General features: G+C 39.3%; 1 protein-coding gene across 1 annotated transcript in view; it reads left to right on the forward strand.

Moving 5' to 3' along the window:
* Window positions 1-211: 211 nt before the first annotated feature.
* The window catches only part of ITGA4 (integrin subunit alpha 4), a 73,489-nt gene continuing 59,902 nt past the window's right edge, over window positions 212-13,798 (forward strand). Inside the window, exons 1-2 of the mRNA XM_079134550.1 lie at window positions 212-837; window positions 1,192-1,313. Of these exons, the coding sequence (XP_078990676.1) occupies window positions 641-837; window positions 1,192-1,313 (319 nt within the window). The 5' untranslated portion in view covers window positions 212-640. The remainder of the gene's footprint in view (window positions 838-1,191; window positions 1,314-13,798) is intronic.

Here is a 13,798-nt window from a genome sequence, read left to right on the forward strand (position 1 = left end):
CACTAAACTATCAAAGAAAGATCTGTCGGTTCCAGGTCTTAGTCCCAGTCTCTGGGTTTGAGGCTGGCCGCAGAGGCTGGGCGTTCGCAGTAGGGCGTGCGCCAGTCGGAGCCACATGGCGCCGCATCCAGGCCCCAAGCACTGTTAAATTGAGAAGCCCTGTGTCATCTCCAGGTTCCCCCTTGCTAAGCCTCCGGAGCCCCCGGCCATCCCGCGCTCTGGGGACTGGAAGGCCAGGGCCAGGACGCTTGTCCTGCGTAGCCAAGGTCCCCCAGCGCCCCCTACAGCTGCACGTGGGGGGAGAAAGAGCCAGACCCTGCGCCTCCACACCACGCCCAGGACCCCACCCAGCGGCCTGCGCCCCACGACCGCTGGAGCACCCGCACCTCCAGGCCGCAGAAACGGGGCGTGGGGCCCGGAGGGCGTGCGGTATCTCGGGCCGCCGGCGATCGCCCCGCCTGGGGCAGGCCAACTCCCGCTCCCTCCCTCTGTGTAGCTGTCCCTCCTTCCCTCTCGCCCGCCGGCGCCGGACACGCTGTGCTTCATCTCTTGGGGCGCTCTTCGCCCTGGCCAACCGTCGCATCCAGTGCAACTTTGGTGCAGTGGCCGTTTGGTGTTGAATGTTCCCCACCGAGAGCGCATGGCTGCGGAAGCGAGGCGCGGACCCGGTCCCCGAGGGGCCGCCGTCGGGGAAGCGGTGATGCTGTTGCTGTGCCTGGGGGTCCCGACCGGCCACCCCTACAACGTGGACACTGAGAGCGCCCTGCTTTACCAGGGCCCCTCCGGCACGCTGTTCGGCTATTCAGTGGTGCTGCACAGTCACGGGGCGAACCGATGGTGAGTGGAGTAGGACTCCAGCGCCCAAGCATCTAAGAGTGGCAAGAGAAAGGCGCCCCAGGGGTATCCTGCCCAGTTCAAACTTTCCTTCCTCCGGAGGAGGCAAGAGGCGAGGGCGGCTACAGCCAGCTCGCTGGAGATCTGCCTGGGGAAACTTATCTTGGGGTGGCAGCGCCCGGGGTGCGTTGTGGTTCCAGGCCCTGAAGCCAAAGTCAGGGGTGTCTGGCCGGGTGCGCGGGTTGGTGGGCGGAGAAGGTGGGGAAACTGCCCCACTTCAGACACAGCTGCTGAAACCCAGAGTTGAGTAGGTGGCACCGCTCAGGTCTCAGCGCACGTGCATGGTTCTCACTCTAGGCTCGTGGTGGGGGCGCCCACTGCCAACTGGCTTGCCAATGCTTCTGTGGTCAAACCCGGGGCGATTTACAAATGCAGGATCGGGAAGAATCCAGACCGGACATGCGAACAGCTCCAGCTGGGTGAGTTGGGTCTGGGACTAGGAGTTAGTGACCCCCTTCTCTTATGTACCCCACTGTGGGACAAAACCTGGCAAAAGTGGAGATGCCTGTTTTTACTAGTTTCCAATTTGAACTGCATATCACCCTTCTTTCTTAACATAAAAGTGTTTTTCTTCTTTCTGTCAATATTTTTCTCCCTTTTGCTGACGAGAAAAGTACTGAAACAAAACTATTTTGGGGAAAGTTTCTTAAACCCTCTCTTCCTCCCTGATTGTAAAATATGTTTCAAAGTCTGTCCGCATACCAAGAACAGGATCCAGCTAAGTCAAATCTTAATAATTTATTTCCATCTTTGACCTATCAACTTTGTTAAAGAACAGGCTAAAGGGCAGGTCAGGAATAGTAGTTGGAATTGATCCCATATCCTGCCTTTTAGCTTAAGGACTTTTTAAAAAAGCTATATAGTTTTACTTAGAATATAGCATGTGAAAGAAGAGTGCAAGGAAAAATTGGCATCTGTATTTGTTAATATAGTTTACATGAGATTTAACATTAATTACTAATTTTCCTCTCCAAAAACTCATATTATGTGGATTTATCTTTTTATAAAGCTCTTTCTTAATGTCTTAAATTTGTGACAACTTGAAAAATGTGTACTGATGGGGGAGGGGAGAAGTTTCATTTTTCAAAGGCAAAAGCAAATTTGCTGCACACTGAGGCATGGGGAAAGAAAGGGGAACTAATATTAATTTAGACATATATTGTTCCTAACACTGATACTGCTGTAGTTGTTTACCCACCCCCACAACCAATCAATCCTGAGTTATATTGATATTGGTTCTACTTTACATATGAGGACTCTGACTCAGAGAGTTGCAAGTACATTTTCTAAAGTTACTAACCTAGACAGTGGCAGGTGAGACTCCCCAAGCCAAAGTCCTGTCTGCTTGGGCACAAGTCTAAGCCTTTTCATCCCATGTATGCATTGTCAGTGCAAATAAAATTAAATGAAGGATCTAGTATGTTGTGTGCTGAGCTGATGGATCATCTGTAAGTGGTGCTTAAAAGGTCACAACTGGTAATTTCTCATATTTATCTGTGCTATAAATGGACTTTTGAGAATAGCTAGTTACTGCATCTTTAACCTCTTATAGTAGTTTTCACTTTTTCTCAACCTGTGAAGCTAACTTCCTTCATTCACGCGAATTCAAATAGTGCATGAACATAATGGAATTCTAGCTTTTAACTCTGCATCCATAAAAGTCCAGGAGTTGTCAATAAGCATGTATAATAGACCCCAACTTCTTGTTAAAAAAACATTCGTAGGCTTATACATTTGGAATGATTTTGCAAAACTATAATTTTCACTGCATGAGGGATTTGTGGGTTGAAGAATTAGGGAGTGAAGCAGACAACCTTGATCTGCCAGGGGATCTTGACAAGGTCTCCAAGGGAACAATTTATTTTCTGTTGTCCTGCTATAGTCTCTGAATCCATGACATTATAACTGCTGGTGTTTAGCTCCTGCTTCCTTTCCGGAAGGGTATTGAACCTATTTTTGGATGTCTGTGTTTAACTGGAAAGACCATGTAATAATATTATATAATTTTTAAATGGCTGTCAATTGAAGAAAAACCTAACTTCATTGGGCATGTAGAATGCAATGATTGACTATAGAAATAACTTCAGAGAAATGTGAACATGGTAAATATGTGACAAACATAAATTGTTTAAAGGAAGATTTGTTGGATGAATGAATAAAGGTAGAGTGAAAGTTTGAATGTCATCAACTTTATGGGTGAGAAAAATAATTAGAAATGATAAGCCAAAGTGATATTTCTGTCTTTCAAAATTTTGGTCAAGAAAAATGTATTTGGTAAGATGAAAGGCAGAAAGAATACAAGATTACTAGTCAATTAACTGGTTAAAACATGAATAGCTTTGAATACTTGTAAAAGAGTTGACTGAAGTGATTTTGCATGTAGCATTTTGAATAATACATGTTACTGATATAAAGAAACTCTATTCAGAACAAATTCAGAAGCAAAATCTTAAGGCTACAAGAGATTGAGGCTATAATTTAGAAGAAAATACTGAAAATAATAAATTGATAACCAAAGATTCTTTAGGACTGTAAGATTTGTGGGATATGTAGTGTTTCTTATGAAGATGTTTCAAGTGTGTGTGTATGGGCATATCTATGTAAATATACACATACATGCACATATACATATATACATATATATATATATTACATGAGGGGAAAACGCATACTACACACATACACAGAATCTTCCATATAAGATTGCTTCAAGTTGTCTCATGTGGAAGATTGTAATATTTAGAAAATTATGAAAGTAGTATTGAGCTAAGGCTTAATACCTGACACATAATAAACATTCAAATACATGTGTTCATTTCTTCTTAGCTCTATTGTCTACTTAAATCTTTATATGTAAGTTATCTGTAATAAGTAGGTTGAAGTTAAGAAAGAGGACCAATTAATAAACTAAACCAAAAGTTTAAAAAGTTAAATGTATCAATTAAAATGTAACAATTGAAATGAAAACAGTGAAATTTTTTCAGCTCATCAAAAATGTCGTAATAAAGATCGAATTATGACTGTTATGTCAATGAAGTGTGCTCTTCTTCCTTTGTACAATTAGCCACTTTCCTTCTCCCTAGCTACCTGAGGAGAAGGTTCTGTTTTCTCACTTCCTTGGTGCTTCCCTTCATGAACTAAAGGAAAGTGTTCTGCCTATAAAGAGGGTCTGGGCCCAGTCTTGCTCCTGGAGACTGTTTGAGGAGGCTGTGATGATTTCCAATGTCCACTTCCTTTTCCACTCAGGCTTTCTGCATCCTTGCTGAGCCTTGTTTGATCACAGCTGTTCCTGAATCCAGGCATTACAAATAATGACACCATTAATAGAGTTCAGCATGGTTCATCCATGGACTACGGATATTCAAAGTTTAGTATAATATTGGCATAATAAATATTGGTATAATAAAATACATGATTATCAAATTATACTAAAAAGATGATCTTTATTTGATTATTCAGATGATACTCTGGATCTTTCATTACTTTGGAGTTATCGGTAATGGCATTATAGTGCGCATGCATGCACACACACATACACATGCACACACACACACACATATACACACACACATACCTGGATAATAGAGTTTAAAGTTACATACTTACACTGCCCAATAAAGTAACCTGTAGCCACATGTGACTACTGAGTATATGAAATATTTGCAATGAGGAGTGCAGTAAGTTGCATAGTAGATTTCAAAAAGAAACTAAAAAGAAAGTATCTCACTAAATTCTAAGATACTGGTTACATGTTAACAAATATTTAAAATTAATATTGATTACATAATATTTTGGATTTATTAGGCTAAATAAAAAGTTATTTCACCTATTTTCCCCTTTATAGTGTTGCTACTCTAAAATTAAAACTGTCACACAGGCTTGCATTACAGTTCTATTGGACAGCTCTGTTTAAGAGAAACATAATTTCCCTGTGAAATAACACTGCCTTTTAAACAGATACATTCCAGTATTTATGAGTAAGTGAATAGGACTTTTACTTTCTTTCCCAGGTCAAGTGGTGTGGTTACTGAGCTTTTTTAAAGCACTCTGCCTGTGCCTTTTTTTTTTTTTTTTTTCTTACTAGATTGACCAATGATCCATTATAAGTTAGTCACTATTATCCCTCTTTGAATTTCTTTCTGGAAGTTACATTGCCTTGGCAACCCTCCTGGTTTATATTCCACAGCCTATTTGGCAGAGGTTAAGCTAATAAGCATTGCATCATTAAGCTAATGATTACCTCACCCTTACTTCTGCCCGATTTACAGGAATTATTAGCTTAATATTGAAAAGCAAACATCTCAATGTTTAATGTTCAAATATATTCTTCTTGATAACTTTTCTTTTTCATTTGAAACACACTTAAAATAGAACTTATGAAGCTGAGGTTGATACACATTGGTCATTTTGAAAAATCATTCCTGAACATAGTTAGGCAGTTATGCAGAAAATCAAAACAGAGAGCTTCATTAATTAACTCTCAGGCTAACAGATAGATGTTCCCCAATTCCCCAAACTTCACCTGCCAAAGGGTGATGTTCTTTCATAATGTGAATGATTGGGCTTTCTAAAGGCATTTATTTTTTGCCTTCAATTTACTTGGTCACTGAGTAGCATTCCTAATGAGTATGAAATATCTCTGCTTGGCAATAGTTCTGGGGTTGGATATGGTAATCCCCTGTACATATGGGTAGTTTATTTGTTCAACCATTTATTAATGGGTACCTAAGGGCCAGGACCTGGGCACACAAAGGAAGCATGTTATTATAGGAAAGTGTAACAAGAAGAGCTAAGGCTAGCTAGAAGAACAGGTGATGTCTTCCTGAAGAATTGAGGTTCAAGTGGGGAACTGAAGAGCAGTCAGGAGTGAGGCAGAGAAAGCAGTTATGGAAAAGTGTGCCCGAGAAAGCAGTGTGCCTGATGACCCTGAGGTCCTTGAGAGTATGATACCTTTGAAGAGCTGAAAGAAAACTGTGTGCGATTGGGCTGCAGAGTGTGAAGTGAATAGTAGGTTGAAGAGGTAATCATGAATTATTTCTGGAACAGCCTTTTACATATTAATTTATGATGCTTAAAGCTGGGCAGTGACATGATCTGATTTGTGTTTGATAAATTCTTCTAGTTGCAAGGCAATAAATGTGTTGGAATAAGTGGCTCAAGAAGGTAGTGAGATAATTATAGGAAGATTCTGTTATAATTTAGGCTGCAAATGATAGGTGGCCACCCTATACTAAGGCTATGGCAATAGGAGTGGTAGAAAACAGTTTCTACAGATATTTAGAAGACAGATTCAGCCCAGGGTAATGATTGAATAAGAAAGATGAGGGAAAAGTTTTCAAAGATGTTGCCCAAGGGTTTGACTTTGGCTCTTGAATTACATAACCGTTAAGGTGCTATGTACTGAAAAGAGGTTTCATTGACCCAAGGTTCCTGTGAGACAAAGAAGTAAATGGCAGTGATTGGTTGGGTGAATGGGTCTGAGGGGCAGGAGAGAGATCTGGACTGGCAATTCAGAGGTGAGAGTAATTAACATGGAAATTATAATCAGAGCCAGGAAGGTGAATGAACTTAACCAGGAAACTCTCTAGGTGAGTAGATCAAAGAGGAACAAAGTAGAGCCCTAAGGAGTCCCAGAATTGGAAAGTGACTGGAATAGTGATGCTCAACTTAGCTAAAACTGAAATTCTTCTTCTGAGCTTTAAGAATACCAATTCTAGTGGCCCCATCCCAAACTAATAAGATCTCTGGAAGCGGGACTAGGTAGGGCATCAGGTATTTTCTGAGGCCCCCAAATGATTCAAACATTCATCTGTGGTTGAAAACCACAGAAGAAGAAAGGAAAAACCTGAAAATGTCAGAGAAGAGGGAGCCAGAGATGCAACAAGGAAATCAGGTCAATGTCGCATTATGAAAGTCAGAGGAGGAGTGGGTTTTAAGAAGAGGTGAATGGTTGCTGATGTTAAAAGTTACTAAAACATCACACAAGGTAAGAACTTATGTGGTTTCTTTGGATTGAGAGGGAATCAATTTATTAATATCCTTGGTAAGACCAGTTTTAAATAGTGAAGGCAGACTGCAGAGAGTTAAGAAGTGAAATGAGAACAAGTGTCAGTGCCTCTTTTAACTGGGTTTTCCCTTGCCAGTTCAATACATTTTATCAATTATACTGTGTACTAGAAATAAAAAGTTGAACAAGATACAATTAAAGTCCTTAACTCAGTCTAGAAGACAGGAGAGACATGTAAACAGATAATTATGATATAATAGGCATGATGATAGAGGCACAGTAACTAAGAAGAAATTGCTTGAATAATGAGAGCAGGCTTCCCAGAAAAGAGAAATCTGAAGAGTGGATAGTTATGACTGGTTTTGATGAGCACATAGTAAGAGTTCAATAAATGTGAAATGAATAGATACTCTTCTCCGATTTAGATGGGACTTTTCCGGGAGTTTCTGCCTATTTCAATATCATTCCAAGGGGTCTAGGTTTTCCTTGAGTTCCAAAGACTTTACCTACTCCCACCAGCAATCCATAAAATAACACCGACTACCTCCCCCTGATACTCTTTGTGTCCTAGTAGTCATTAGATATGATCACTATTGTCTGTCAATCATTATCATTTGATGTCTTATTCTACCCTTAAAACTTTGTACAGAGACAAGTCCTTCAGCAACGATAACTCCTCTTCTCAGTCTGACCCTCCATTGGTCAGGACAGTTTAATGGGTCTCTCGTTGATCTTTATTTCCTTCACAGGTTTTTAGACCTTGCTATCTTCCTGACTTTCTGCAAGTTTTTGTTTTACATCTGTCCTACCCTGCAAATTCCAAAACCAAGCACAGCTTGTCAATGACTGACCACCCTAGTATTAAGTATAACCTGGTTTCCCTGAAACTATTTTTTTTTCCTGTTTACATTTTTGTATTATTCTTGTTTCAAAGATATTCAAAGTAGTATCCATACATTTGTGGTAGCTTTTTCAAATGAATTCTCAACTCTAAGAAATTAATTGTAAACCATGGAAGTAGAGAATTTTCTTATTTTCTAATGTTGGAGGTTAATGTTATAAAATTTAATTGGTATAGTGTAGGAGTCCTAATATTGTCAATATCTGGATTCTTAACAAGAAGTACTAAGAGGATCATTGAAAGACAGCCCAGGGTAGTGGCTGATGTGAATTTTAACCCTTCCTTCCCCCACTTATTAGCTGTGTGACCTTGGGCAAGATGGTCTCCCCTCATTAAAGCTTTCCTATCTTTAAAACTGAGGTACTGATGATAATTCCTCAGAGGATGTTATGAAAATTAAACATCTGTTTACATGTGTAAAACTGTGCTTGGTACATATCAAACATCAGATAAAATAATTAGAAAATAACTTTCCCTCCTTGAATTATGTTTACCAAATATATCAGTTGAAGTACATTTTTCTGCTGTAGTTATTAAAGAGTTATGTAGGTTTTCTAGAGGATTTCGAAGAAGTCTGGAAATAAGGGCCCTGGTAGAGATGCTGAACCTAGAACCAAGCTCACCTGGTTTTCTAGAGTTCTGAGGCCTAATGATCACTGAGGATCAACCCACATCTATCAAGTTTCAATCCTAAAGCGTGGTGCCATTCCCTGGGTATAGTCACCTCTGCGTTGAACCTTCCTTCTGAGTAGACTAGAATAAAAAAAAAGGGTAGAGAACTGAAATACCTGGCTTTTTCAGGCCTACGGTTATATGAACTATTTTTCACACAAACTGAACATGACTATTAGCCATTGTCAGATTTGGCTTAGTCCATCTGGGGTGATAATTAAAGACCTGCTTTTCCAAAAGGAAAACTCTTACAAGAATGGTTTCTCATTTGGACGTTTAATGTGGTGTTTTGACTCTTGTTTGCCATGAGACTATGAAGAAAAGGTCTTCGAAGTTTAGAACTTTTAGGTCCTGTGTCACCTTTAAAACTCCAGTATTTAACTTTTTATTACCCAAAATTATTTTTATTGCTGTGAAATTCATAAACATCAATGCTATCTTTTAGCAATGTCACCAGCTTATTTAATTAGATGTTTGAGAAAAGTACATAGACTAATAATATAATAGATTTAGTAGTAATTAGGATTTGATAGAAAAAACTAAATGAAGGAGCCAGATCAGAAGTCTGCTGGTTCAAATCTCATAGCACCTTGATCGCCCTCTGCTGGCTTAATCTAAACCAATGGAATGTAGATATCCTGGACAGCAAGAAACATTTGTGATTTATTGAACACCTACTAGGTACCAGCCAGACTTGTATGTACAGGCATATTTCTGTAATCCTCATAGCCCTGAATCAATAGGTTTTATATTATTATCAACTTTGACTTGATTTGCTCATTTTTAATCACAGACATGTTTTTTAATATTCTACTTTAAGAAGATAAAAGAATTATAAAATTATTTCACTCAGTAACTATTACTCCTTTTAAAAATATACCTTAAATGAATGAGTTGTCATAGAACATAGAACAAGAGTCATTCATTTCTCATAATATTTTAAATAAATTTTTAGATTGGAGGAGTTTGAAAAGCATAGTATACATCTTTCAGTGACCTACTTCTTTAAGTGAAGTTTAAAAGAACTTCAAATTTTAAAAGAAAGTAACTTCTGGAAGTAAGGGCTTTTGTTGTTTTTCTGAAATGTGAAATTGTGTCATGGGTTTTGAAAGATCAGATAAACTAGCACATTGTCTTAATACAGAGAAAGCCAGACTGGGAGCCCCTGTCGAGTGTCGGATGGGGAAGCCACAGTACAGTGGTGTAGGCAGATAAATCAGACATAAAACTGCATCAAAAAGTCCCAGGCTACCTTACCCATAAGGCATGACTGGAACTGTGAGCAGGTTATAGAAAGAAGAACTTCGAGACTGCCCTTTTCCCCTTGGTCCTTATGTCCTCAGTGGAAATATCAGAATGTAAGAACTGATCACAATGGAGGGAAAGTGTAGGACAGGATAGGGACCACTATCAGTGACATTTTTCTTGAACAATACAGTTGATTTACACACTATAGGCAGATTCATGACACCACACATTTTCAGGTGAAAATAAGCTTTAAGAAACGAAATCAAATTCAGTTAATTCATACATCTGAAACATTTGTAGAGCTCTTGTGTATATGATTTAGAATAGTGGGAAGTAACTTAAAGGTCAAAGATGTTATTTTTATTTGACCCTTTTCCATTCATCAGTCCCATACCTTCTGGCAGATTATTCAACCTCTTTAAGCCTTGATTTTCTCATCTGTAAAAATGGATTGACAATACAGTCCTCTGGTGCTACTGTGAGAATAAAAAATGAGCTATGTGTATGATAAGGCTTCCCCAACAGACGTGCTACCTGTGTTTCTATGTTTTATGGGTGAGGATGGATGCTGTGATACATATTAAACTTAATAATGTTTAGCTTCATCCATAAGATAATAGTGGTAATGATATCAACATTAACTACGGCTTTTATGTTTTCTCTGCCAGATTCTTATCCAGGCGCTTCACACATAGCTCATTTACTCCTACCACCCATGCAGAAACCTGGAGATAGGCATCTCCTGTGGGCTCCAGCTGATTCTCTGTCTTAAATCATCCTACTCATAAGTCACACTTGTTAAAGATCTTCAAACTCACACTGTTTCCCTTTAGACCATCTGTTACTATCTTGAAAGTTAAGGAAATCATGTTTTGGAAGAGAAGTAGAGAAGAATGGTAGTAAAAGGAAAAGACGCCTTTAAAGTTCTCTTTCCGTCCCTGAGAATTCGGTGACAGTTTTGCAGAAGTACACTGTCAAAAGGAATTTTTGTGGTGGTGTAAGGTATTTCAAAATTCCCTCCATCAGCAAATATACATCAAGTTCCTGACTGCTGTCTGTAAGGACACTGAGTCCTGGGAATGCTACTGTCAGCAAAACAATCTGCCCTCTGTGGAGGCAACAAACAAGGTTGAATATCTCATCTCTCATGGTTCCTATCTCAGTTTTTTCACTTGGAGCAATGGTGGTGTGAATAACAAGAATAAAAGGGGGTTGGGGGTGTGAAGAGGGCAAAGAGTTTACCTAACTTGTCTTACACTAAGATTCTTTATATTTGTTTATCAAAATTACCATCTATTTACATTTACATATATATTTGCATATACTGATGCAAGTCCATTGTTGGAAATAAAAAACTGAAGTTGTAAGCATACATTTTTTTTCTATTTTCTTTTCCAAATTGGGTGGGGGAAAAGGGAAATAGAAGGGGCTTAGTTTTTAGAATAAGGAGAATGGTTTTTATGTGGCTTTGTTATTTTAGAGTCTACTGGGAAAATGCATTGAACTGTGCAAGGAATTAGTCATTCTAGTTGTACAAAAGCATGAAAAATTATCACATGTTAATTTCTGCTGACCCCTTTTATGTTAAACCATGTAAAGTATTTTTTCAATTATGGAGCTGATTTGATTTACTGAGAGTTTAGATTAGTTATATATGAGCCGAACTGAAAACCAGATTATAAATCATTGCTGCATGACATTTGGGTAAAATGTAGAGATAATCTAAGTTTATTTATGGTGTTCTGTCAGGGAAATTCATGAGAATTAGCTTTCCATGACAGGTCTAATAATCATCATCTTTGACCAAATTAGAAACACTCTATCTCTACATGAAGAAAGTTTGCTTCTTATTTGATATTATACTTTAATATCTAGCTGAAGCTTAGGGAAACAAAAAGATAATACAATTATTTTTAAAAAGTAGTTTTGCCTTCCTGATGTTATACAATACAGGAAAAAGGCATAATCATCTATATGGCAGAATCATTGCTCAGAAGCCCAACTGCACACTCCAACTTCCTGGGAAGCGGTTTAAAAATTGTCCTGTCTGGATGTTGACCCAATCATGTCAAATCTGAGCCTCAGAGCATGGGGCCCAGGTGTTGATATTTGTTTAAAACTCCCCCAGGTGATGATGAGGTCCAGGAGAGGCTGAGAAGCACCAGGTGAGGAGGGTGGAGCCTAGCGCTCTCAGGTTTAAGGGAGAAAAGCATTTCATGATGTGAAGGTCTGAACTGTCAAGATTTTGCAGGCACAACCACACATAAAGGGAAAATGTTCTCAGAGATTAAGAAATAGACCTGGAGCAGTAGTGGGGCTTTCTAGGTCGGTCCTTGAGTTATCCTGTTTGGTAACTAGTACTGAAAGTGCCTCAGTACTGCCATTGCTGTTGAGGTCTCTCTGTGGTTAAAACAGTGAAAAAGGACAGACTACTGAATGTGAGTATATGGGTTTGATTACTTAGTGGGAGTAGTTATTTTTAAGTGAGTGTGAAAGAACAGTTGTCTCACAATTCATTGTTTTCATGAATTTTCTTTTTGCCTTCATAGTCGTACTTTTGTATACATATTTTGAGTTAACACAAAGGGAAAAAGCTTCTTCAAACCAGTCTAAGCTGTGAATTGTTTCCCATGACGGATTCCTGTGTTTTCAGCACACATATCTGGGCTGTGTGTTGGGGGTGAGATGGTGATGAACAAGATACAGTTCTGGCCCACATGAATGAGGTCACTCTTTACTAAGCCTTGGAAGTAGGCCAGAAGAGTTGTAAACAAATAAATGTGGCTAACTGCAGCAGAAAATGAAAATCCTTCTTCCTACAGGATATTAAGTTCATGGAAACTTCCTGAGTGATCACATCCTGTGTGTCTAAGGGCCCTTAACCAGTGAAGCTGGGAGTCATCTCTGTTATCCAAGAGTAGAGTAACAGAATACAGTACATGTGACGGTTAATTACCGCAAACCAGAAATCTCATCTATGAATTAGAAGGCATCTATTGTTTGGAACCACACAGTAACAAGCACATGTAGGATCATCTCTAGTGCCATTTAACCTCGCCCTTGTTATTTCCCACATTCACAACCACCACATGTTTTTCTTTTTGAAAACTCTTCCGCTCTGGGGTAAATCAGCCTCACCACTGGATTCCTGGGAAAGCGCTTACTGCATTTATTCTTGGGTAAATATCTCTTTCTTGCGGCTTCTGGAGAGTTGTTCTTTTGTTCCTAAAAATCACTATTTTTAACCTAGAAATAGGTTAGGGAAGGAGAAGGGCATGAACCACACTGGAAATAAATACCCAGGACTTTATTATGAGACTCGTTCTAGAAGAGCCCAGTGATGGAGCGGCTCTTCTCCCAGAGATCTGAGGGAGACATGGAGAGAAAGTGGTTGGTGGGGGAGGTGTTAAAGTGGGACAGTGTAGCAGTTAAGTGTGAGACTGAGCAGGGAGGACACATTGTTTTGTCACCTGGTGGGCAAATTCGAGAGAAGGTAGCACACAAGATTAAATGGAAGATAGCTGAATGCAAGAGTGACTTCATTTTTAAAAAGTGCATCATAGTTATACATAATAGCTGGGTTTATTTTTGACAAAATCTTAAAGTCATGGAATTCAATTTACTGCATTCCCTAGTAACCTCACCTTCCCTCCTCTCCTCCCTCCCCTGTTCTCCTTCCTCTACTGGTCTTCTACTCATTTGTTTTAGTGCTTTATAGATATACATAAAAGTAGAATTCATTGTGGCATATTCATACATGCACATAGTGTGATTTTGTTAAGTTCATTCCATATTTCCTTCCCCTTTCCCATCCCTCCTGTCTCCCTCGCAATCTTCTCCTACTCCTCTGATCTTTCCTGTAGTTTTATGGTATCAGACCCCAACCTCTTTTCCCTCATTTTGCTTTAACCTCCATCTATGAGAGAAAACATTTGACCCTTGATTTTTCTGAGTCTGACTTATTTCACTGAGCAGGCTGTGCTCCAGTTTCATCCGTTTAACAGGAAATGCCATAATTTTATCCTATTTTTTTTTTTTTTTTTGAAGGGGGTACTAGGATTGAACTCAGGGGCACT

This window comes from Sciurus vulgaris (genome assembly GCF_902686455.1).
Source record: "Sciurus vulgaris genome assembly, chromosome: 3".
Taxonomy (NCBI): domain Eukaryota; kingdom Metazoa; phylum Chordata; class Mammalia; order Rodentia; family Sciuridae; genus Sciurus; species Sciurus vulgaris.